Consider the following 24,350-nt stretch of genomic DNA (forward strand, 5'->3'; position numbering starts at 1 on the left):
AGAAAAGAAAAAGGAATGCAATGAATAATTATGTTCTTCACACTCTGTTCTTCATACATAACCCCAGTCAATGTATCCATTGCAGACACAACACATCTATAATGTCATCCACTCTGCTGTCTGTGTTGATGTATTTTCTAAATGTCCAGTGTTGTAGTGACCAGTAACAAATAACCATAATTTGAAACCTACCAAAATCTTCATAAATGGTGGACCTGCACCAGAGGGGTTGTTCAGATCCATGAAACACATGGAACTATAAACTTTGTTCCCAGAATGAGAAAGCATAAATTAATCTTTCAAGATCTAATCAAGATTCCACAGTAGTTTGGATATTTTAGGAAAAACTGAAATGTTCCTCCCATCATTATTGAAGATACCTTCATCAAGACAAATATCAAAATGTTTGGTTATCATGCCAGTCCAGTAGGCCATAGTACCTTGTTAAGAGAGACAATAAAACACTACCAAACATAGAAACATAGACATCTTGTATGATGCATGGCTAAAAAAATGAGGCATTGTAGAAAGTTACCCTGGTCAGTGCAACATGTAACATGGAGGGATGTAATGACCTTTAGCATTGATATATTAACCTCAACCACAGATGCTGGCTGTATTCTGAAAGACCTGTCTTTGAGTCTTTAGCAGGCAGATTTCCAGTAAATCTTACTTAGCCATTTAAAAATCTCTGGGCTTCATAACTTGTTAAAACAAAAGTGGAGAGTCTGGTAATGCAAGAATATTGATATCTATCATCAGTATTGGACCTCTCTTAAGCTTTCGTGGCACCAATTAAATCCTCACACCAATGTTCTATCATCTAATATAAAGCCTTCATCAAAGACCAGAGACTGTTACTGCAGCAATGCATGGGTGTTAATGCACTTGGTATTAGAAAAAATAAATTTGAAGTTATAGAGCAGCTCTACAATCTGTAAAACATCACTGAACGATGTCCAACATACAGACATCGGCTGGATGCACAGCACTGGTGAACATAGAACATCTGTTTATGAATGAATGAATGAATGAGAAGAAATAACGAGAATTATGTATTTTTGTGTGGAAGTAACTTCTCAGATACGATAAATGATGACTATAAAATCATAGAGATGGCTGAGGCCTGTTCAATTTACAGTCGTAACAATAACATTACCTTTGGCACTGTTTTTGTGGTACCTTTGGTTATGGTGTGCACAAACCATAATGAATGCCAGAACCTGAGGTATATTCAGGTACATGCTGATTACTGACAAGATGTCAAACACTTGTTGATTTGGGCAGCTTATCCACATATTTCACATGCCGTTTGGATTGAAGACATGTCATTTCTATATATTGTAATGAAAGAGCTTGGGGAAAGATCAAATTTACCCCATACTCCAAATGAGGATTACCAGCTAGGACATGTTCAGTGTTTGCACAGGAGCTATGGAGCTATTATTTAAAGTTTTAATCTATTAAGACCTTACAAGGATTCAAGTTGTGCTTATTCTAGAAAGATCTAATATGTTATGGGCCTAAGTGCAAAAGATGTTTGCCCTTACACCATTCCAGTTAACATAAAAGTAATTTAATTTTTTAATTTCCATTGCAATCCCTCGTTCTCAGTGTCCGCCTGGGTTTCCTCTGGGTGCTCCGGTTTCCTCCCACACGCCAAAAACACACACCGGTAGGTGGTCTGGTTAATCCAAAAAGTTGTCCATAGGTGTGAGTGTGTGAGTGAATGTGTGAGTGTGTGTTGCTCTGTAAAGGACTGGTGCCCCCTCCAGGTTGTGTTCCCACCTTGCGCCCAGTTTTTGTGTAGGCACTGGACCCACAGCAAAGCAGGACTGTATATGCAGTTACAGACAATGAATGAATGTTATGCCTCACTGTTTCTTTTCAGTCAAACAGACATGTCATGAGACTGTTGTGTGAGAATTTACACATGTAAGACTGATATGGTTTAATGATGTTATTTAGACTTATTTCAGTGTTGGATCCAGGTTTGTTTAACTGATGTTCATTGCAGAAAAAACACATGAGGAAAGTGAAAATTCTACTTAACTGGAGAAAAGGAAGAAAGGTTGATGTGTGTGTTGAGAAACAGCAAACTGCTTAGAAGTGCAAAATGGAACAGGAACAAGCTGATGTTGTTGGGAATTTACCTCTGTTTTCTTGAGAAAGAAAAGAATCATCTGGTCTTGTTCTCCAACAAAGGGATACTTGTACTAAAGATCCTACATTAAATCACCTGCAAAACATACACCATAACAATGTCTGAGAAATTCACTGCAACAATATTCGAGAAATATTATTCAAAACCCTGCTTCCAGAAAATGTGGGACATTTTGTAAAAAGTAATAAAAACAAAATTTGATAATGTGATTTGTTAATTCCCTTCAATATTTATTTTTCTAACAAATGTACAAAGAAAAGATTTCCGATCCTTTCACTGATAAATCCGATTGAATTTTGTCAATATGAACAAATTTAGAATTTGAAGCCTACAGCACACTCTGAAATGTTGAGACAATGGCAGGTTTACCACTGGCTTATGTCACTGTTTCATTTAATTACACTTCTTAATCATTTGAAGAAGTGGCATGTGTATGCAATTGTCTAATTTTCTCCCTCATGATGGGCCATAGAATGCAGATCTAGACAGCAGGCAGGCCCACAAAGCAAACAAATGCTGTGTCTAAGAAGCCATGCTGTTGTAATACGTGCAGAATGAGATCTGGCATTTTCTTTTTGGAATAACGACCAGTGAAAAGATGTCACCTTCATGGTGGTGTTATCTCTTTGAAATCTCAATATATTTCTTCACATTAATGGCACACATATGCAAATCACCCGTGCTGTGGACACCGATTCACCTCTATACCATACTGGGTGGATGGCTCCTTTTATTTTCAAAACAACTAACTCTTTTTGTACATTTTCCTGAAAACAAGGGTAAAAGATGAGCATATCTGTTTCCACTGTCTTTAGAATTGTCAGAGATTTTATTTCCGCATGGATAGTTCTCCGCATTCAAACGTCTTAGACAGAGTATCACCCACTATGAAACCAAATCCTCCAGTTACCACCTGTAAGTCATATCCCATAAGCCCCCACCCCACCACTCATCACACACACACACACACACACACACACACACACACACACACACACAAACTCAAAAACAAACAAAAAAACTATGTGTAAGCTGTAGGTATTCATATGCATATAACACTTTCCATTTCAGTGAAAGGGCTGAGTCTAGCCATGCTGTGGAAGGGACTAGATCAGTGAGCTTTAAACACAGATCTGGCTCCGTATCCATATTTGTTTACATTATTAGGCATTTGATCTCTTTGACGGGTGATAAACAAAGCTCTTCACCAGTTTTTATGGATTACCTGTTTTTGCAATCCACAACCCAGCATGGCAAGGAGATCTTGGGATTTAGAAACTGGACTGGCAGTATTCTTTATTATGAATGAACACTGCTTCAGATATTTAACTTTATATTTGCCCACATGCTATTTTTTAAATATAAAACACTAATTAAATTTATTTAAATAGAATAATAAAAACTCATAAACATATTAAGCAATTTACACATGCAACATTTTTGGAAGGTGCTATTCGCACCAAATATTAAATATCTTTAAACATTTTTTATGTTATGTTTTATTTGTTTTAATGTACGTTTTTTAAATGATTTTCATCAAGGCATTTTGAATTTATTTACAATTACCAGTGTCCCAACATATTTTGGAAGTGTCTTTGTTGCCTAGATGGCTTAAAAGTTTTACCCACACTCTTAAAAATAAGGTGCTACAAAGGTTTCTACGATCAATGCCATAGTAGAACCACTTTTAGCTCCATAAAGAGCCATACGTGCATGAGTGTGAAAAACCATTTAAAGGTTTAAAAATCCATCACTTTAGGTTCTTTACCCATTTAAACATTTAACAAAAATGGTTCTTCTTTGGCATCCTGCAGAATAACCCTTTGTAGCAGTCTCCAGAGTTTTTGCAATGCAATTACCAAATGGTTCTAGTAATTTGCCATCTGCCACAGACTTATGGAAGCACTGTGAAATTCAAAGATTTTATGAACAGCATCAAAATCTTCAGGAGAGTGTGGGACTCGTTCCAAAAAAAAAATTGTGAGGGGAAGGAGGAGGGAATATGATGGGAATCTGTTGGAAAGATTGTTGGCAGAGGTTGAGCACAAGATGCCTTGAGGGTTGATGAGTTTATGAGATAACGAAAGTGAAAACGGGCTGTTCTTCCAGGTAGGTGTATAAATAAGGCAGAGTGATGTGCCTAGACTTACACACCTGCTCACACCTGACTCTGAAACTCAGAGATCACACACACACAGAGACATGTTTTCTACAGCGGCTGCTCTCGTGCTCCTTTCAGTGATGTTCTGGGGCAAAACTGAAGGTAAGACAAACAATTGCATGCTCCTGTTCTTTAGTGCAGATTAAATGCTTTGAAACGACATAATTACAAAAATGCTTATGATTTCCACTTGAAGAAGTATGCACTACCAAAGTAATAAAAATGAAAGACAAAGTTATTTTAAATGAGCCATTTTCTTGCTTTTCCTGCATCAATTCAATGCAATATTTTTCTCAATTCACTGTCGTCCATAGATCATTTGACACAGATATACTAGGTTATATTCAACATACTGAAATTTAATATACAAAATAATAATAATATTAAAAATTATTTTAAGTAAAATATATTCTTACGTAGGAACTATTGATGTGGATCTGAATACCAGAAAGACTAATGAGAAGTTCAAAAACCAGAATCCTCTGACTGCTACATTTTTAAACTAAAGCCCCATTGTCCATGCTATGAACTTGCTACAGTGCATCTGTGTTGGCTCAAAAGGTCATTAACATTTCTACATTCTGTGCTTGGCTGTGTTCTGAAAGACCTTTCAGCAGATGAATTTCCTGTAAATCTTACATAGCCATTTTAAAATCCATGGACTTCATGATTTGTTAAAACAAAAGTGCATGGTTTATAGTGGTAATGGTTCTCATGGTAATAGTGAGATGTGTCTCCTTGATTGTTAATTGTAGGAATTGTTTGTTAATTGTTTGTTGATTGATTGTTAATTGTTTTTTACTCACAAAATACTTGATCCATCCTTTGTCTTCTCCAGCATTCTCTGATGATGCCAATGACTGCTGTCTGACCACTTCTGCAGCTTTAATTCCACGTCACATTGTAAAGTCCTACTTTTTGCAAAGCACAGAGACAGGCTGCACTATTGCCGCAACTGTGTAAGTAGCAACAGCGTTCTTTAGCTTGCAGCAGCATCCAATAGTTTGAGCATGCCATAGAAAAAAATGTGTTCCCTAAAATAATTTTTAATAGATGGATAAAAGAATAGCAGTGTATTTATTCCTATTTGTTGGGGATTGGGACTGAATAAAAATCATGGGTTATCTTCCCCTAAGACCCATTGTTTTAGGGAACAAAACTTTATTATTCTATGGCATTGTTTTAAATAAAAAAATTGTAAAGGGGCCATAAAAACTCACCTTCTTTCTCTCTATTTAGGTTTACTACAAGAAAAAACAAGAGGCTGTGTTCTCCTCAAGCAGATGACAAAGCACACCCTTGGGTGGCCAAACTCATAAAACATCTGGAAAAGCTGGAAGAGAAGAAAAAAGTGAGCAAACTGTCATACCCCTTAAATTCCAAAACAAATGGCCACCAACTCTGGCCCTGAAGATCTAATCTTCATTCACAGTGTTGTTCTACATTTTAGATGCTGGAATGTAGATCTCCAAAACCACTACTGATGCAAGAACATTATTATATATGTTTAATTTTTCTCTCTCTCTCTTTCTCTCTCTCTTACAGGCATCCAGCACGAGCCAGTAAACAAAGAGAGTCAGTACATCTGCCTAAACTAAGTGAAACAACTGTCAGGTTGCACCTGGCCAATGATATCATCAACAATCCATTTTCATCTAGTGCATTTAAGAAATGATGCGCAAATGTCCTTAGCATTTGTCATAACAGCAGTTAAGCTTGTGTGTGAGTTGGTTTGTGTGCATGTGCTATGTGTTTAATTATCTGAGTGTGACTTAATTATGTATATTCAATATTTGTTGTTTTATTAAATGTATATACATTTTTCAGATGAGTGAATTTCAATAAATTTAAGACTTTTTTGTACTAATATTTTTGCACTTTTTTTTGTAAAATGATGTACACATTTCCTATATAAATCAACAGGACATTCTTCCTGGCAAATCATAGAGAATGAAAAGACACATGCAATAATAGCAGACTATACACAATTAAAAAACAGTAATCATCAAGTGAGGGGCTACACCCACAAGTTCAAAGGCCTGGTTTACACCAAGACTGTAACTTATAAATACTGAGCAAATATGTATATTTTCCCCTAGCACTCCTTTAGTAGGAGAAAATGAAAGCAAAAGCAAAGTGTTAGATAAAAGCACTCATGCCATCAGGCCATGATAGTTAAAATGCATTTGTCGTATCACAACCACTGCAATGGGGTATGCTCACAACTGAACTTAAATGAAAGCTGGACAACAACTCCAGACACAGATAAATAAGTTTCAGGGTCTTATGCTCAAATGTATGGTTGGTCTGACATTCTAGAACGCAAAAACATTAATTTTTTCATTAAAAGGAGGTAAAAGATGTATTGAATATAAACTGTGGCCCTGTAGCTTGTGCTATGTGCAAATTTATAAACACAGTCACGAGAATAACCACCTGGAAAGGATAATTTAACATCACCCACTTTTCCTGGTGCTTCACTCCATGAGTCGCCTATCTCATATCATGCAAAAGATAGGGTCAGCTGTAAATTGGACAGATGAGAATACTCCACCAATTTACCTTTTTAACAAGTATGTTACTCACAATATGGCAAAAATTTCTACCACAATATTTTCAAAATTTCAGTCTATAATATTCCAATATTGATATGAACAGTACAAAAGTCACAGAAAATGGCTTTGAGTGCAATTAACTGACAACAGTGTCCTGTAATTAGAGTCAGTCAGTGACAGCTGTAAATAATTTATATTAAAAAATTGAAAACGTGTAAATATCATATCATTGTTACTGAAATATTTTATATTGCGGCATATATATATCGTTATTTAATTATTGTCCAACCCCACCAATCCATGACTGAACATTTTCTCTTCGAAACTGCTGTATTACAAAGACAGATTCCAATGGGATTTAGCCAGAGCTTCAAATTTCATCAATCTACAGAAGTAATCTTATCAACACATAATATGGGGCTTTTGGGCTGCATTCTTGAGACTAGAGGCAGGTATTAATTGCATGTTCATATATTCAAGCATAATGCCTGTAGGGGAAAGTGTAGACTTACAGCTAAGCCACTGTTAAAGAACTACAGATTATTTTTTCTCAGAAAATATTCTAAATCTGTCATCCTGATGAACAGATATGAACTTGATGATGATGAACTTTAGGGAGTTCGCCTATGACCAGAGGATAACTTTGTTTCAGAATTTGTTTTTTCCAGTGGTAAGGCATTTTTAGCTAATGGTCATACTATTAATGACATTTCTGTTTAACTTCTCTCTTGTTGCAATTTCTACAGAAGTGAGAAAGCTGGAGGACATGGACCTGATCTACATACATGGGATCTTAGAGGTACTTTGATTGGCCAGCCTCTCATGTAGGTGTCTGGAACATCTTTCTGAAACTCTTTGCGCTAATATATGATTTTACAATTTAAACATGGATAAGACACATGTAGGAGTCCACATTCTTAACAGGGTATAAAAAATGTAAAAGTCAGCCAGTTATTTATGCTTTGATTTAAACAGTTAACCTTTGCTCCAGCAGCAATGGGAATCCCCACATGTTACACAGAAGTACATGTGAGAAAGTAGAGGGGGGTGGGGGGTGGGTGGATCAAGGCTTAAAACGAAACTTAGTAATTTACTATAAAAACAGAACCACAGAGGAAAGGAGGAAAAGCTCTGAGAGCCAGCTTGGAAGAGAGGACATCCTCAGCAGTATACACACAGATACTTCTAAGTTACTACTTGTGTCTGCAATGGCTCCGGTGGGTATTAACCATCTGTGTGTGGCTGTTTGCCTCACTGCAGTCATCATAACCTGCAACTTGCCAGGTGAGTTCCTTATACACTCCCATCATTGTCACTATCCTAAAAAATCCTTGATAGTATCATTCTGTTTCTAATTACTGTATATAATTAATATGTTTATATATAACCCAGAATAACACTGTATTGCTATCTGAGGGGACCCCACATAACCATTATCACATACAGGAAATCACTTTCCTCCTTTTGATTACAATCAAATGCAGACAGGTATAACTGGATGTTATAGATCTGTTGCCATGTTGTGGGTTATTCTTTGGAATGTTTGATGACTTGATCTCTCTCTCTCTCTCTCTCTCTCTCTCTCTCTCTCCTCTCGCTCTCTCTCTCTCTCTCCTCTCGCTCTCTCTCTCTCTCACTCTCTCTCAGTTTCATTCGGAGACCAGGCACTGGACTGCTGCTTAGAAGTCGGTAAGCATCCCATTCCAAAGCAAATTCTTAATGGCTATCGTGAGCAAGTTAAAGGTGAAGGCTGCAACATCAGTGCTGTCGTGTGAGTATCTCCAGAATAGTGCATTTGACAATATCTTATGTTTTACCTACAGTTCTGTGCTGACTACGACATATTAAGTAATGAGTCATTAGGTCAGTAATGAGTAAATGTCTTTTTCTTTCAGATTTTCGACCTGGAAAGGAAAATATCTGTGCACTCCTTCTAACAGCGATTGGGTGAACGAACTGAAGAACTGGGTGGACAAACTTCTGCTGCAATGCAAAAAGAATGGGTTCAAGGTATATTGCTTACTTTAGGTTAAGCATTAATCACTGGTAATTGTCTTTAGTTATCTGTCAGCAGTGAAATTATTGGCTAAATTTACTGTGCATATGATACAGTCCTTTTGATAGAGTTTTGTTTGAAAGTTGTTGTTTGTTGTATTTTAATCTTTTATTTATGAAATTGAATCATATAAATCACTGTTGGATTTAAGTATGTAGATCACATAGATAGATTTCACATAGAGTTACAATCCAAATAAGCTATAATAATTTACTCCAAAATGGTAACTTTACAGCAGGGGTACACACCTCCAGGCTTGGTGGGCCAGTGTTCTGCAAATGCTGGTGATTCCCCTGCTTACACCAGACATGGCAATTCACAGATGAGTTGAATCTGTTGTGTGTGAACATAAATATCCCCACACAGTCCTGGACAACTGAAAAAGACTACCCATTCTTTACAGAGTATCGCAAAGCCTTTTTAAATTTTTAATGTAGGTTAATGTAAACAGATTTTCTTTTTTCATGCTGTTCTGGAACACATACTATTCTATCTATCGTGAATTTTTCACACAGTCTGAAGAGTAGCTCATGTTTTCAAAGGATGTAGAAAAATGAAAATGAAATGAAGAAAACTGAGACTTGATTTTATGGATAGCATAAGTATGTAAACATATGGCTTGAACACAGGGCAGTGGAGTAGGATGCCTTAACAGATTTCATCTTGTTTATTTATTTATTTATTTTTAGAAAACGAGCCATTACACTGTTTATATTTCTCTAGGTTTCAGTCTGACTCCTCATTCACAATAAAAGCACTGTTCTGTTAAATCATAAACCACAAACCACAGGCATTATATTTTTACCACAGAAAGCTCCCACACAATGTGCTGATTCTCTTCTGTATATTTGTGTTGCAGGGGAAGCGTTGTCAAGCGATGAAATCCAAGTTGGCCTGAACACACAAAACAGCTGGAGGATGAAGTGATTATGGCAGCTAAACAGCTAAATTATCACGTTGACTTTTCTTTATTATTTTGCATTTCTTTAAAATAAATCTGTCCTGCATAGTAATGTGTCACTTTATGTTTGAGTCATACAAATAAGCTTTATTTAATAAAAAATACTCTGATCCTATACTACCAAGAGATTTATGATCTTTACTGTTCTGATATAAGCAGACCTATCAATAAATGATTGAATTATAAGCAATGTGTAATCTCTTTCTTGTTATTAGGATAAATATTGTTTGTATTACTGTTCTTTAAAAAGTCTTTCATGAAATATAAATATAAAAGAAATTCTGTAGTTCTCCTAGAGCATACATTTACCATTGTTTTCCCAATTGACAAAACATAATTCTGCATATTTAAAATATTAAATGTATAGAAATCATATAGTGTGGTTTTATGTGAAATGTTCCATTCCAGACAAACTTACCAAGTGCTATGGCAAAATGCCATAGTTTAATGCACACTATACACACAGCATACACACTATACACAGACAAATTACAGTAGTGACATAGCCTGTTGAGAGTGTCAAAATTGTTGGAAACCCCTGTTGAGAGTGTGGACATTCAAGCCCTCAGACAGTATTGCATGAGAAATCATCATGCTACTGTGATAAATATTGACAGTTGGGCTTGGAAAATCTCCACTTTACAAAGCGCACCACTGCATACAGAAATGAAATCTGGAACTATATAAGGCAAAGACATAGCCATACATCAGTTCTATGCTGAAACGCTGCTGATTTCTCTTTAAAAATTAAATTTGATGTAACATAGTGGTAAACATGCCCCTGTCACTATGTTGTTTTGAGTGCATTGCATTAAAATGTTTTTAGTCACTGTTGGTCAGTGAAAACATTGGAAATAATTCGTTTGTGCTTTTGTGATATTAATAAAGGTTCAAGATAATGAACTAATCACAGATTCTTATTTTTATTACATCTTACAAATGAAATGACTAATGTTATTTGTTTTGGAGACCAACCCCTTGTTTGGTTACACCAGCACTATAAATCTAAAATGGTATTTAATTAATTAACCCTTTTCTGAATATTCTGTTTTATATCTGAACTTTTAAGCTGAAACTGAGTAAATAGGACACACTATTTACACCAACACACATGGGGGCGATAATGCAGTGACAGCTTCTCCCGTAGTTTGCAGCTTTCCTAAAGAAGAAAATCACTACACCACTGAGCTCAACAATGTCTACAAAGATTGTCTGTTTCTTTTTAAATTATTTGCCACGGGCTTTATTTGTCTCAGTGTTGCTTATGAGAGAGGAAACCTTAAGCGCTGTTGGTAAGATGTTTGTGGTTTTCGTCAAAGGTTCTTTTGTATAGTTAAAGCTGATGGGTAGCGCAGAAGCTAAGTTAGCCGAACGCGTTCCGTTGCCAAGGAGACTACAGTTTAGTTGCCAATGAGATATTATTCGGATTAATTTGTTCGGATATTATTCGGATTAAACTATTCTTTTAAAACCACAATGATATTTGTATAAAATGTTTCTTGATAACTTTGTTTCTTGAACTGCTCTCAGTAACTTAATTTTTTGATGTTTTGTTCTACGTAAATTGGGCCAAGTTTGCGAGCTAATGTTAGCTGGCTAGCTAGTTTTTTTTCCCAGTTGATGTCTCTACATAATCAATTAAAAAAATTAACGCAAAGTCACTTGGTAGCTAGTTTTCCTCTTTAGATGTATAGACTGACACATTTAGTTATTGGGCCATTACTGTTCAATTTGTTTACGTTAAATCATATCTTTACAAAATATAACAAAGTTATCATCAGTATGAAGGTGCACAGCTTTATTTTTCCTTAGAAACCAAAAGCTTTCTTCAGTAAGTTCACTGAGTGCATAGGCGATATAGTGTGAATGTCTGACTATTTGCTACAACTAAATAAACAAGATTGAGGTTCTTGTCCTTGGAAGTGAGAAACAAAGACATGACATTCAGATTTATTTAAACAACATGCATCTGAAGGCAAAAAAAAAAAAAAATATGCTGAGAATAGCATTTTTTGATAACAAGCTCAGTTTAAGTTACACATCATGACCACTTGCATGACAGCTTACTTCCTCCTTCCAAATAATGTCAATGTCTGAGACGTCCTCTTTCCTGTAGATTTTTTGTCTATGCATTCATCTCAAGATTAGAATATGGCAATGCTGTTTTATCTGCTGACCCAAGGAGCTTTATTACACACCTGCAGTGAGTCTAAAACACTGCTACCAAGGTTCTGACTCACAAGAGGAAGAGGGATCATACTATATTACCCCTGATCTGAGATCACTGCTTTTGTTACCTTCATTTTCTTTTTAATACTTACTCTCTTTTAAAAATATTTATATTTCCTATTTATTTATATAGGAGATAGTTTATTCTATAGTACCCTATTTTGTTTATAATGTCTCATAGAATTCTTTAAAGTACTTTGAGCACTTTGAACTGCATATGTTTGCAAGGTGCTATACAAATAGATAATAATAATAATAATAATTATTATTATTATTATAGGTTTACTGAGTTATCTGCTCTCTGAGAGAACTGGCCACTAAAGAACAGTGTGAAAGTAGGCTAACAAAGTAGGCAGAGAAACAAATGGACTATAGTTTGTTCTTGTAGAAATATAAAGTGCTCCAGTATCAGGAGTGGAAATGCTAAAATAGACTATGAGTGTACAAAAATCAGTGTGGTTCACTTTGTTTTATTGTTCTGTTTGTGGCCAGGCAGAGTATCGTGGTGTCATTATAGAAATTAACTTTTTCACACAAGTCACACAATATAAGCATTAGGCCCTACATGTACTTAAGGGATTTTACAAGATTATCCAGTGACTGGCAGTCTTATTCTAGGTGCATTCCCTCACTGAAGTCCCTTTCTACTATTCCTTTTACTCATTTTAGCTCATTAAATTCTTTTGAAAACTAACATGTTTTTCAGGCTCTTCTAGTCAAAATAAAAAAAAAATAGATTGGTTGAAAAAAAATTTCAAAAGTTAAATTCTATAATAATCCAAAACACAGCAAACAAATTGTCACAAACACATTTTTTTTTATTATTTCTGTGTTCTACCTCATCTGTATTGCCATTTTAAATGATACTTTTACTGCTGTAGCTACATCTTTAATAAAACAGAACGTAACTTATTCATCACTGCTTATGTTAAATACATAGTTGCTTTCTGTGATTTTATTGGCTGTAAAAAAATTTAAAGTTACCATAAATTCATGATCAGTGCAGGCCTAATTTCATACTCTCACTTCTGTGGTACATTACAGTGTTTCAGCCTTCATTTCTTTTCATGTCTGGTTCAAGAGCATCTGCATTTTTGGTTGGAAATGTATCTGACATTACTCTGACCATCAGTAGTGTCACACCCTCCAATACAACAGGTAAGACCAGAAAGTACAGTATCCCAACACCCATGTGCACACCCACTTTTCACTTTTATCTGTAAACAAGAGTATGTTAGGGTATTGCCCTGGCAAAGTGTTTGGGTTTTATTTTCTTTTCCTTTTATGATGTTAGTAATTTTGGTATTCACCTGCCTCTCTCTCTCTCTCTCTCTCTCTCTCTCTCTCTCTCTCTCGATCTTTCCCTTTTTCTCATGTTCCTCCACGCACCCCCTTTTTCCTTTGTTTAGTGCTCATATATGCAAGGCATGCATCTATGACTCAAAATAATGTAACATAAGAAACTAGCTATTGTTATTTCAATTTCATAATTTCTTTTTCCAATTAGGACACCTCCCTCCTCCTTCCTGCATTTCAGCATCTGCAGTTCAATGGAATCTATCACAAGAGCTAATAGGAAATGTATGTATATATTGCTTTTAAACCTCTGAGTAAGGTTTCTGGATTTTGGCAAAATAAAAGGCAGCACATGATGATAAGAGCTCTTTTCTGCACACATGTAAAGAACACATGATCCTACTTGATAATAGGTGACGTTTTCTTCTTGTCTTTGTGTCCATCCCTAGAAAAGAGGATGAGTTACACAAACTGTGCAGGAACAGTTGAGCTAATGTTTCTGACTTTATACTGTATCTACAAGGTAGACCAGCAAAGTCTAAGGCAGTTGCCAGTGAGTGGGTACAGTGTTTAAAAAAATAATATACCACCACCACGTAAGTGTCACTGCAGTGTTGAGAATGATCCGCCACCCAAATCATATCTGCTTTGTGGTGGCATGCAGAGTAACCAATGGACAGCGTGCTGTAACTGTAGATCTACAAAGTGCACCTATAAGACAAGAAGTGTAAAAACACTGAGGTTTTAATGTTCCAGCTGATTGATGTTTATCTCTATCTCAAGAAAGTAGCTTTTATTATAGAACCTCATACAAGCATTCTTTCCTCAGCCTTTAGGGCACAATGACAGTACATTGTGTTTTCTTGTGTTTTAGAGTGCCCTGTTAGTGCGTTTAAGTCTGAATCGCACTCTTCAGCTGTGTGGGAATGAGACTGACTGCTGTGCTCGGCCACTGTGTGTGGTTGAGACTTTGCAGGTGTCTGCATGTCTACATGATGCTCCTCTGGCCTCTCTTATCATTCAGGCTCAGATTTATGCCCAGCTATCTCCTGCAGGCCCCGTTTCAGGTCAGCATTCTACTGCTTCTCTAAGCCTACACTTTTCATATATTGTTATCCAGGAGTTGCTTCTGAGCTCTGAAACAGGGGCCAGTCACTGATTTTCTTCTGTAGAGGACCTTAATTCTTCAAATCGTTCAATTAACTTATCGTTCAATTTCCCCTTAGCAAAAATGTAGTACATTTGCCAAGACTTGTTTGCTGTCTGTTTACTTGTTTAGATTTACATTGGCGTTACAAGGATAATGTGGTTAATAACATTAGAAAATACTTTAAAAGAATGACCTTGTGCTTTATTAACAAACATTTTTTCATTGGTGTATGAATTACTGTGTTTAGTTAATACTCTTGCTTTTTTAGATAATAAGACAATCGTCCCTAATCAAGTGTTCCAGCCATTGGGAAGCTGCCCATGTGATCTAACTCCAGGAGCGTGTGATGTACAATGCTGCTGTGACCAGGTACCTTTTAATGTTACTCAAACTCCTAACTCCAGTGCCTATACTGTGTTTATGACTCTTTTGTAATATATGTTGTGCCAAGGCCCAATAGTACAAGATTAGGAAATCATTGCAGTTACTGGAAAAACTCTTGGCGTTTTTACCATACACAGCACTGATGCAATATCTGTCCTGGTTTAGTTTTTAGTTCAGTTTCCATTTGCTAGGCTTTAACTAAAAGCTTTAATAAATGAGTTGAGAAGAAGCAAAAGTTATATTAACTATAATGGCCTTTCATTGACGGCTCAATGTAAATGTGTTTACATGTGTGTGACCTTCCAATGCATTCAAATAAGTCTTTTGTTAGAGTTAATAATGAGTAAACGAATGACTTGAAATAGGTTGGCACTGTCATATTTGGTGTGTTTTTTTTTTCTTCTTTCCAGGACTGTACTGCAGAGTTGCTGTGGCTTTTTGCAAGTCAATGTCTCCCTGGTCCATTTGGAGGCACTGTTACTCTGGCTCCAGAATACGAGTGCTTAACACAGTCTGCTGATGATGCTCCTGATTGGTTCCCTTTCCTCTGTGTCAATTCCCCCTCTGAAAACAACCCTTTCTTAGGGCTCTTTTATGATGGCCAGACAATGTAAGTTCCACTGTTTAGAATCTAAATAGTTTTTAAGTGTTATCTACATTTTCATTAGATATGTAATGCACGTTTACCAAGTTTTTTTTTTTTTTATTTGAATGCTTGATGCTCCTTCAGAGTTCCAAAGCCCACTCCTTCTTTCCAGGCTGAACAGATGACAGCTCCTGTCCCTCCCATGAATTACCAGCAGGGAGAGCCAATTTTTACTATAGATAACCAGTACTTCACCATCCCACAGGTACTACTCAGCCATTCCTGTGTCAAAGATTCTTTACTGCTTTAGATACAAAACATGAGTCCAAGAAAGATGTATATGTAAATTTTCAGGTGACCATGCTGGGGCAGTGTTTAGAGAGTGCTCCAGTAGCATTTCTGCAGGATTTTAAAGCTGTGTGTGTGAAGACTCTTCAGACCTGTCCTGCTGCACCTGTGGATCTGACGGTTGCAGTGAGAGATGGGCTTGGAGGTGGGTATACCTCAGGTATAAATGGTTAACTCCTGATTAGAAATTTGGGACTGTTATTTAGACACTAAAATTTGTATTCCAGGAGTGATCACAGTCAGTGTTGTGGATGAAGCGATTACAGATGTCAGCTCATATGTGTCCAGTCCTGTTAAACTCCAGTTTGGTCAGTCTGGTCAGAACATCCCACATTACTTCACCAATTCCTCTGATTTATGAATGCTGAAGTCTATGCTGATTCTTCTGTTTGTTGTGTGTTTGTGTTGCAGAGTCTGTGGTTAGGAGGCAACTGTGTGTAAATGTGGTTCTCTCATTGAGTTACACTCTTTACTGGAAAGGGAATGGCCTCACTGGCATCAGTGTGACCCGACGCATTGCTAACATCACACTGGATCCAGCAGGTGAATTTTTTTATTCATGATATCGCTCTGGAATAATACCACAGTGCCTTTTAAGGGTCCTGTCAGTTTATTCTGTCTCTTTGTAGAATTCTTCAATTTACAGTTTCACTAAATAAATTGCAGTACCCACCCACCCCACCACCCTTTCTTTTTCAGTGTCTCTGACCAATCGATATTCTGCAGTGTTTGTGAATGGAAATGTTACAGCTCAGCCTTACTCAGGCAACCCAGGTCTGACTACATCTTAACTCTGTTCCAATACAGTGTTACTTTACTTCTAAAAGAATAAAAGTAAAGTGTTGTTTTTGAATAAAAAGTAGTGATGAAACCTCAATTAGGCAAAACCTGAGTACCATACATGGAGAATTATTGTGTAAAGATCATTATTTATGATGATGCAGCAGAAATAAATGTCTTAAAAATACTACAGCAATTATACAATTATTTTCCTCTGATATCGTAAAACAACCTTGGGTTTGTAAAAGGCACTATACATGTTCAACCTTATTATTTGTGTACAAAATAACACAGCAAAATCGTTTATATAATATCAATCTACAGTTTGAACAGTAGGTACAGACTTTTGATATAAAATAAAAGTATAGTAATAATAAATCAATCTCACAAAGAAAATCTGTAGAAACAATAATCAGACACACTTACTCTGCGTTTTCTTGGTTCTTTTCAGGTTATCAGGTGGAAAGACCTGTGATTGGTGGAGTTTTGAACTCTGCTACGGGAGGCTTGGAGAGAACTCCACTCAGCCTCTGGCAAGCAGGTAATATATCTCACATAAGCCTTGGGAACTGTAAAGAGACTACAGAGGCTGCAGATGTGAGACACAGAGGGACATAGAACAACATTCTAGCTTTCTTTTAACAAATAAGAGATAGATAACCATATTATGCTTAGTAAAATTAGATTTAAAGTTATTTACATGGAGCAATTTCCTATGTTTTTTGTTTAGTGGTCATATACACTTCAGCCTTAGATATTGAAGATTTCCTTCTATCCTCTGTGCAGTCGGAGTTAGCCTGTGTTCCTCGGCTAGAATGAGGCAAGTTCTTTATGGTCTCAACTCCACATCTGGCTGTTTGATGCCTGTCAGTCTGCTCAATCTGACTCTGTGCAGTCAGCTCAGGTGAACAATACTAGCTACATACTGTTGCATTTCACCCATAATCATGCATATGCATATCAATGTACACACACCTGGTTATGTTTACCAATGGGACATACATCGTGAAGTATCGAACCTTTCTGTTTGCTTTCATGTTTTCACTCATTATATTGTGCCACAAACCTATGTGCACCTTATATTTTGTTTATTTTTTACATCAATTTGCATAAATGTTTTTTTACACAGAACACACGAATTAAAACTTATTTACACGAATGTGATGTTATTTACAGAATTTGATACGATGTATATTAAAAACAACAAATTGTGGCCACTCAAATATATCTTTTTAATTTTTTATGCTTACCAATAGTTAAAATAATAGAAATTTTGCTTAAAAATGCTATATTCACTGTTCTTTCTGTAGATATTTTATTGTTTTATTTATTATGTGTTATTTTACCTGTCTGGGGTGTGTCCCTGTAATGCACAATGGGGATTTCAAGTAGTCTCCACTCATCAAGGCCCTGAACAACATGAAAAATTACAGAATATGAATGAATGAAAGAAAATGTATACATTTGAAAAGCTGCAGCTTTCAGTTTACTTCTTTGGGGCAAAATTATGTCTTGATTTTGCACATTTTATTCCTGTACCACAGTTTGAATTATTTGAATTACATTAATTATATTAAATGGCATATTTTAAGTACAATATTCCCCCAGCAGTATATGTAAAATGTTCTCTAATTTACAGACTAATTTGTGCATTAAAAAATCTGTTTAATTTGTTAAATTAAAATGTCTATTTTGCCACAGAGAAACTGTTCGCTCTACATTGGCTGGGCTGGTATCTGCTACACATATTTCTAGGACAGGGAAAGCAGATTTCTCCTCACCGGAGAGCTGGACACTCATCCGCAGTGAGTAATCTGTCCATTAATACTGTTCAGTATCAGGGTCATTCAAGATCTGCTCTTTATTGATTTATTAATAGTGGCACTGGAGGGGCTCAATATTGATCTTAGATGACACTCAAATATTGTTGATGCAGTTCATGGATATTTCAGTAGGTAACTATTATCAAAATATTGTTGTGTGATCTGTGATTTATTGCTATATGAGATATACAATTACATCTTATGTTCTTTTCAGCTGTAGTACAGAACTCCAGTCAGCCAGCAGTGGATTTCAATGGAGTGTGTACAGGAGTTCCAGCTCATTTGCACATCCACATCAGAAGTCTCATCATGGGAACGGTGGCGGGTGTGCCACAAAAGATGATCCAATCAGCAGAGCTGAGGTACAGTCATACATCACCATAAACTTTGACAAGCTACTCATGATAATATTAGCAAAGATTGTGCTTGATGCTCCATCAGTGGTGTTCAGTCCTGTTCCTGGGCATCTACAGTGATGCATAAATCTAGTCTAACACACCTGATGCAGGTAATTAAGTCCTTCACAGGGCGACAAACTCACATGCACATTCACTCACACCAATGGACACTTTTGACTCGCCAATCCACCTACCAGCCTGTGTTTTTGCGGAAATGGGGTGAACACACCAAAATCCTCACAGATATAATTAATATATAAAATATTTAAATATTAATATATACAAATATTTATAGTATAAAATATAATATGTATTTGTTTTGTTTTTCTGTACTGCACTGCAGTACATCTGCTCAATTCAGATCCAACTTGATTTTCCAAAATGTTTTTAAGTAATAGTGCTTATTGAATTCTTTCTCTGTTTGAGATCATGATCACAGATCTTACTTCAAAGCCTGTATTAAAAAACATATGAATGCATGTGTTTGGCAATATGTAGTTGCTGACTTTTGTTATTTTTCTTTGACAATTCAAGTTTTAAAGTTGCTACATGGAGTTTGGAGTGTGATGCAGAGGAGGGTAGCCCTTGTGTGTCTCCAGACCTCACACAGTCTTTCCTTGTGACCTCATCTGTGACTTTTACTGATGTGCCTATCAGTACTCTGCCTAAGTCTAGGTGAGTTGCAAAGAGCAGGCTGTCCTTCAGAGCATATGGTTTATAAGTAGGGCACTTATTTATGAAAGACACACATTTGTAAAGCTTTCTGAATTATGCATGGGTCTGGAGTACCTTTTAGATGTTTGGCATTTGGCAGATACTATTATCCAGAGCCCCTTACACATTTAATACAGTACAGAAGATGGTACATTTTGTGTTAGTGGTTTAGTGTTAGTCTTGCCTTAGAACTCTTATTGATGTTGTATGATTATTCCTACCTGAGCAGGGACTAGGTGTTACCATTCTTCACACCACATTAATTTGATATTTTAGTAGTACGCCTTAGAGCTCTGAAAGTGTGAATCTCTTTCATAATTCCCCTTATATGGGAACGTTAATATTCAATGCAGTCACTGTTTGCTGAATGTAGCATACTAAAAAAATAAAGCCTAGACCATATTTACTTAATTTGTATGGTAAATTAATATATAAAAATCGATTCTGTACTCTGCTTTGGTCTAAGCAATGTTATCTTTACACATACATCTGCTCTGACATAAATACATAGGATAATTTCTTACCGCACACATCACATTATCACAGCTTTATTACTGCTGTTAACTCTTATGCTTATCACTGTGTATTTATGATAGGTGTGGACATGTTAAATGATACAGTAAAGAAATTTAAGGCCCCACTGATTTTTCAGAGTTCTTTTATAATTCATGCAATGAATTGTAATCAAGGTCATTCAGTGTGGGTTAAAGAAATATTATTAAGGAAGTAAATAAAAATATTTGTTATAAGTAAATTCGGGACTGAATTGTAGCTGCAAATACCTTACATTTTCAAGGAGAATTTTGGTTAAACTAACACATTGACACTGATACAAGCACAGTATTGTTTACTAATATATTTTAATTAAAATGTTTGAACAGAAAGCTGCCACCCTTATTAATTATTTTTTTAAGGATATTTTATATTAAGTATTGTCTTAAATTATTCATACTTTTATAATACATATATATAATAATTGATTATTTATTATTATGAGCTTGAAATGTCTGTAAAAATGTTTGATACAGTTCCTTACTTTGATAGTGAGTTAGGTTGAGGCAGTATCATAATCTTCTTGTTTCTCCACTCAAGGTTCCACATTAACTTCACTGAGTTTGATTGTGAGAGAAATGATGTGTGTTGGCCTGAACTTTTCTTTCCTCTGACAGTATACTACACAGGTGAGTCCTGCTTTTTCTCACACTTCTGTGTGAGGGAGAAAAAGAATGATATAAATACAGTATATCTGTTTACATATTTTGGAAAAAATCCAGAATGCTAAGGTTTTGTCAGTATTTTCTACTTGTAATAAAGTACAAATGAAATAATGGTAATGAAAACATGAAATTTTTCGCATCCTAATAATTTTCCCCAGAGAGGTCCACTTATTAATATTTATGTGGTTTTACATCTCAAATTCAGTCGTCATTCATTATTATAGGACAACTTTTTATATCTTTTTGTCAATTTGAATGAAATTGTCTGCTTTGAATTTCATGTATTTTCATTATATTGATATATGTTAATGATCTCTATTCTGATTGGCTGCCCTGTGTTATGTCCTACAAAAAGAGTGCATTGAAAGATCTCATAAATGGATGGATCTATCTAATGTAAGCGGATACTCACATGTTGATAAATTATTTTTTTAATGTTTTATGACGTCACAAACACATGGATTTCAAAGCAGATCACATGAAGATCACATACAGAATTTTATTTTGAAAACCTAGGAGTGATTTGAAACCTGTGATTTTACATTATACGGACCATATTCTAAGGGTCTGTATGTGGGTCCTCCATTTCATAATCACATAAATCTTTTATAGTATTTACATTGTAGTTACTAAAGTTAGAAAATAAACCTAAGTAATGAGTGATTAGTATGAGGTTTTGAATTGATCTTGTATTGATTTTTGCAGGTGAGCCATATACACAGGCTCTGGCTAAAGGACTTATCCTTGTCTTCTTCTTCATCGCTGCATTTGTGTTAGGAAACCCATGGAGACAAATCAGACAGGCTTGGAGTAACACCTAACTTTAACAACAGTGTGCATATGAGAGAATAAGAGAGAGCTGCAAGGCAGGAAAACACACAAGATTGCGTGCCAGTCTGCCATAGGGCATCACACGCTCACAGTGTCACTCACACTTGTGGACCATGTTGATTAGCCAATCCATCTACCAGAATGTGTTTAAGGACTGTAGGAAACCCATGCAGATATGAGAGAACACCAAATTCCTCACGGACAGTGATCCCAGGGACAGAACCCATAGCTCTAGGATCCTGTTGTGTGACAGAGAACCCACTTGCTGCACCATGGTGGCTGATTTTTTCAGGCCATTTAGAATATGTTATTGAAGAAAGTAGGTTTTTCCTTGCAGTTTAAATTTGTTATTTTGGAAACATTGCTTTTTTATATGATGGTAAAAATAATGTATATTTTTTTTACTCTGAAGTGCAACTTATAGATTATAAAAAATAGTATATTATTGTTATTTATTGTGCTATGTTTTTTTTTCTTTCTTTTTACTGATTTTATTGGTTAATAAACTGAAAATTTGTTGTGTCACTTGTATATTTATGTGCTGCCACTTACTCCTCAGGGCTCTTGCTAATTGAGTGTAGCTTTAGTGTTAGTATGGCTTATTTCAAAACTGATTTTAGGACTTAAAGAAGATTCTATAAGTAACTTAACTCTCTAAAATGTATCCTAAATTGAGAGCAATGACAGCTTTTCATTCAGGTACTTCCAGGCAGAACCTCAAAAACCTTCAGATGAACAACACATAAAGATCCACTTCAGTAAAAATGTTTGCAAAGGTGATATAGATGACATTTTAAACATTAATTTGTAAAGATATATTGGAGTACAGGCATCCTAAGCAAAGAATGAAGTCCCACTCCCACTGTGTATGTTGTTCTCTGCTCTTTGTTTTTACAGCCAATCTGGTCATGTGTGTATCTTAGTCACACATTGTAGAAAATACATCTGTGGTTTTTATTTATTTTACTTAAGTTACTTATTTTCTGTTGTGACCAATTTGAACTACAAATATCTGGCTTTCTAGCGCAACAGGAATGTAAACATGTATTAAACATGAGTATATTTATTTTATACACAGACTACAAGCATAAGACACATATTCCATTTTCTCATATTTCACCCTGTTCACAAGGCACATATGTGATCATGCAGACCCTGAGACTGCAACAGTTTGTTGGAGGTTGGTGTTTTATTGTGACTGTGTCACCCTGGGTTTGGTCAAGAGATTAAGGACAAGGTACAAGGAGTAAGTGCAGAAGATCAGAGATGAGGACATAAAACAGGACTAGGAGGCTAAACACAAAGGCTAGGATGTTAAACACAGAGGCTAAACAAGAAGCTTTAAACAGAACAAGACTGGAACAGACATGAAGCACTGACCGGAGGAAACCGGAGCACCCAGAGGAAACCCACGGGGAGAACACATCAACTCCTCACAGACAGTCACCCGGAGTGGGAATCAAACCCACAACCTCCAGGTCCTCCCGGAGCTAAGTGACTTCGACACTACCTGCTGCGCCACCATGCCGCCCAGGATTTATTTTGCAATGTGATTATTTAGAATATGATGTAATGCATATCTGAGAATTTTAAATGATAAAAAACACAATCAAGTTTCAGCACCCTGGGTTTTGCCTTGTTCCTTTTTAATAAATCAAATGAACTTTCAAATAATGTGCTCTTTGCATGGACTGTGCAGTTATTTGAACATTCATTCATTCATTATCTGTAACCACTTATCCAATTCAGGGTCACGGTGGGTCCAGAGCCTACCTGGAATCATTGGGCGCAAGGCGGGATTATACCCTGGAGGGGGCGCCAGTCCTTCACAGGGCAACACAGACATTCACACCTACGGACACTTTTTTGAGTCGCCAATCCACCTACTAACGTGTGTTTTTGGACTGTGGGAGGAAACCGGAGCACCCGGAGGAAACCCACGTGGACAACACACCAATTCTTCACAGACAGTCACCCAGAGCGGGAATCAAACCCACAACCTCCAGGTCCCGGGAGCTGTGTGACTGCGACACTACCTGCTGCGCCACCGTGCCGAACATTACTTAACATATTTGTTGTAATCTTTATTAATGTAAATGAGCATTTCTCCACTGAATTTAAACAGCCATTATATATATGTGTTATGTTTTTTTTCTTTTGAGATTTATCAATTGTGGTAATGGTAAAATATTTTCAAACAAATGTGATTTAATGTCCTGGCTGGATATATTAAGTGTCATTTTTACATTAGTCTTTAAGATCAGGTCCATGGGATTACTGAAACCGACATGATGTGTGAGAAAACCCTGTTGTTTCTGATAAGTTACAGTGAGGTAAAGACATTATATTTGTAACGCAATCAACAACAGGAATATGCCTGTAAATGAGATAAAATAGTCTAAAATGAACATACAGGGCAAGTAAAGTCAGAGTTTCACACTAATTCTGAAATAGAGGCAGATTTTCTTCTTTTTTAAGCATATGTAACCACATACACAGGTCGATGTGCTGTATTATAACCTCTGGCAGAAATTAATAAATTCCACATATCCCTCCAGTCCAAGGTCCCACTTCTGACACCAATGTTTAGTTAATGGGCCTGAGTCCTTGTCTACGATCCCAGCTAGCAAGATAGATCTGGACCGATTCTGGCTCAGGCTCAGCACTGTCGCCTGGCTCAGGCTCAGCGTGTTTGTG

The 24,350-nt window shown here is 36.3% G+C and overlaps 3 protein-coding genes across 4 annotated transcripts; all 3 read left to right on the forward strand.

Annotated features, from left to right (window-relative positions):
• Window positions 1–4,327: 4,327 nt before the first annotated feature.
• On the forward strand, window positions 4,328–6,179 carry LOC136676200 (C-C motif chemokine 19-like). Its single transcript, XM_066653042.1, has 4 exons — window positions 4,328–4,427; window positions 5,164–5,284; window positions 5,565–5,676; window positions 5,871–6,179. The coding sequence occupies exons 1-4, from the start codon at window positions 4,367–4,369 to the stop codon at window positions 5,889–5,891; spliced, it is 315 nt and encodes a 104-aa protein (XP_066509139.1). The 5' UTR covers window positions 4,328–4,366; the 3' UTR covers window positions 5,892–6,179.
• Window positions 6,180–8,006: 1,827 nt separating this feature from the next.
• Window positions 8,007–10,334, forward strand: LOC136677554 (C-C motif chemokine 19-like). Its single transcript, XM_066655136.1, has 4 exons — window positions 8,007–8,164; window positions 8,528–8,651; window positions 8,776–8,890; window positions 9,796–10,334. Exons 1-4 carry the CDS (start codon window positions 8,089–8,091, stop codon window positions 9,832–9,834), a joined length of 354 nt encoding a protein of 117 aa, XP_066511233.1. The 5' UTR covers window positions 8,007–8,088; the 3' UTR covers window positions 9,835–10,334.
• A 693-nt stretch (window positions 10,335–11,027) lies between these two features.
• LOC136677030 (tectonic-2-like) lies at window positions 11,028–23,037 on the forward strand. Of its 2 annotated transcripts, none has more exons than XM_066654381.1 (18): window positions 11,028–11,189; window positions 13,171–13,284; window positions 13,634–13,707; window positions 14,297–14,489; window positions 14,841–14,941; window positions 15,367–15,566; window positions 15,687–15,807; window positions 15,897–16,035; window positions 16,118–16,207; window positions 16,302–16,433; window positions 16,590–16,664; window positions 17,122–17,211; window positions 17,457–17,574; window positions 18,372–18,475; window positions 18,708–18,855; window positions 19,426–19,566; window positions 20,698–20,786; window positions 21,528–23,037. In XM_066654381.1, exons 1-18 carry the CDS (start codon window positions 11,093–11,095, stop codon window positions 21,641–21,643), a joined length of 2,142 nt encoding a protein of 713 aa, XP_066510478.1. In that variant the 5' UTR covers window positions 11,028–11,092; the 3' UTR covers window positions 21,644–23,037. The 2 variants fall into 2 exon arrangements, with proteins under 2 accessions (XP_066510478.1, XP_066510479.1); XM_066654382.1 differs by having other exon boundaries at window positions 16,118–16,198; window positions 21,528–23,036.
• Window positions 23,038–24,350: the final 1,313 nt, after the last annotated feature.

Source organism: Hoplias malabaricus, chromosome X2, assembly GCF_029633855.1.
Source record: "Hoplias malabaricus isolate fHopMal1 chromosome X2, fHopMal1.hap1, whole genome shotgun sequence".
In the NCBI taxonomy this organism is placed as follows: Eukaryota; Metazoa; Chordata; class Actinopteri; order Characiformes; family Erythrinidae; genus Hoplias; species Hoplias malabaricus.

Excerpts from the sequence above, each read along its gene's own strand:
- LOC136677554 (XM_066655136.1), top strand. The coding sequence starts at position 8,089 with ATGGCTCCGGTGGGTATTAACCATCTGTGTGTGGCTGTTTGCCTCACT. Across the intron at positions 8,652-8,775 it reads TGCAACATCAGTGCTGTCGT|ATTTTCGACCTGGAAAGGAA; the intron begins GTGAGTATCTCC and ends TTTTTCTTTCAG. Across the intron at positions 8,891-9,795 it reads GCAAAAAGAATGGGTTCAAG|GGGAAGCGTTGTCAAGCGAT; the intron begins GTATATTGCTTA and ends TTTGTGTTGCAG.
- LOC136676200 (XM_066653042.1), top strand. The coding sequence starts at position 4,367 with ATGTTTTCTACAGCGGCTGCTCTCGTGCTCCTTTCAGTGATGTTCTGG. Across the intron at positions 5,285-5,564 it reads TGCACTATTGCCGCAACTGT|GTTTACTACAAGAAAAAACA; the intron begins GTAAGTAGCAAC and ends CTCTCTATTTAG. Across the intron at positions 5,677-5,870 it reads AGCTGGAAGAGAAGAAAAAA|GCATCCAGCACGAGCCAGTA; the intron begins GTGAGCAAACTG and ends TCTCTCTTACAG.
- LOC136677030 (XM_066654381.1), top strand. The coding sequence starts at position 11,093 with ATGTCTACAAAGATTGTCTGTTTCTTTTTAAATTATTTGCCACGGGCT. Across the intron at positions 16,208-16,301 it reads ACTCCAGTTTGGTCAGTCTG|AGTCTGTGGTTAGGAGGCAA; the intron begins GTCAGAACATCC and ends TTTGTGTTGCAG. Across the intron at positions 16,665-17,121 it reads GCCTTACTCAGGCAACCCAG|GTTATCAGGTGGAAAGACCT; the intron begins GTCTGACTACAT and ends GGTTCTTTTCAG.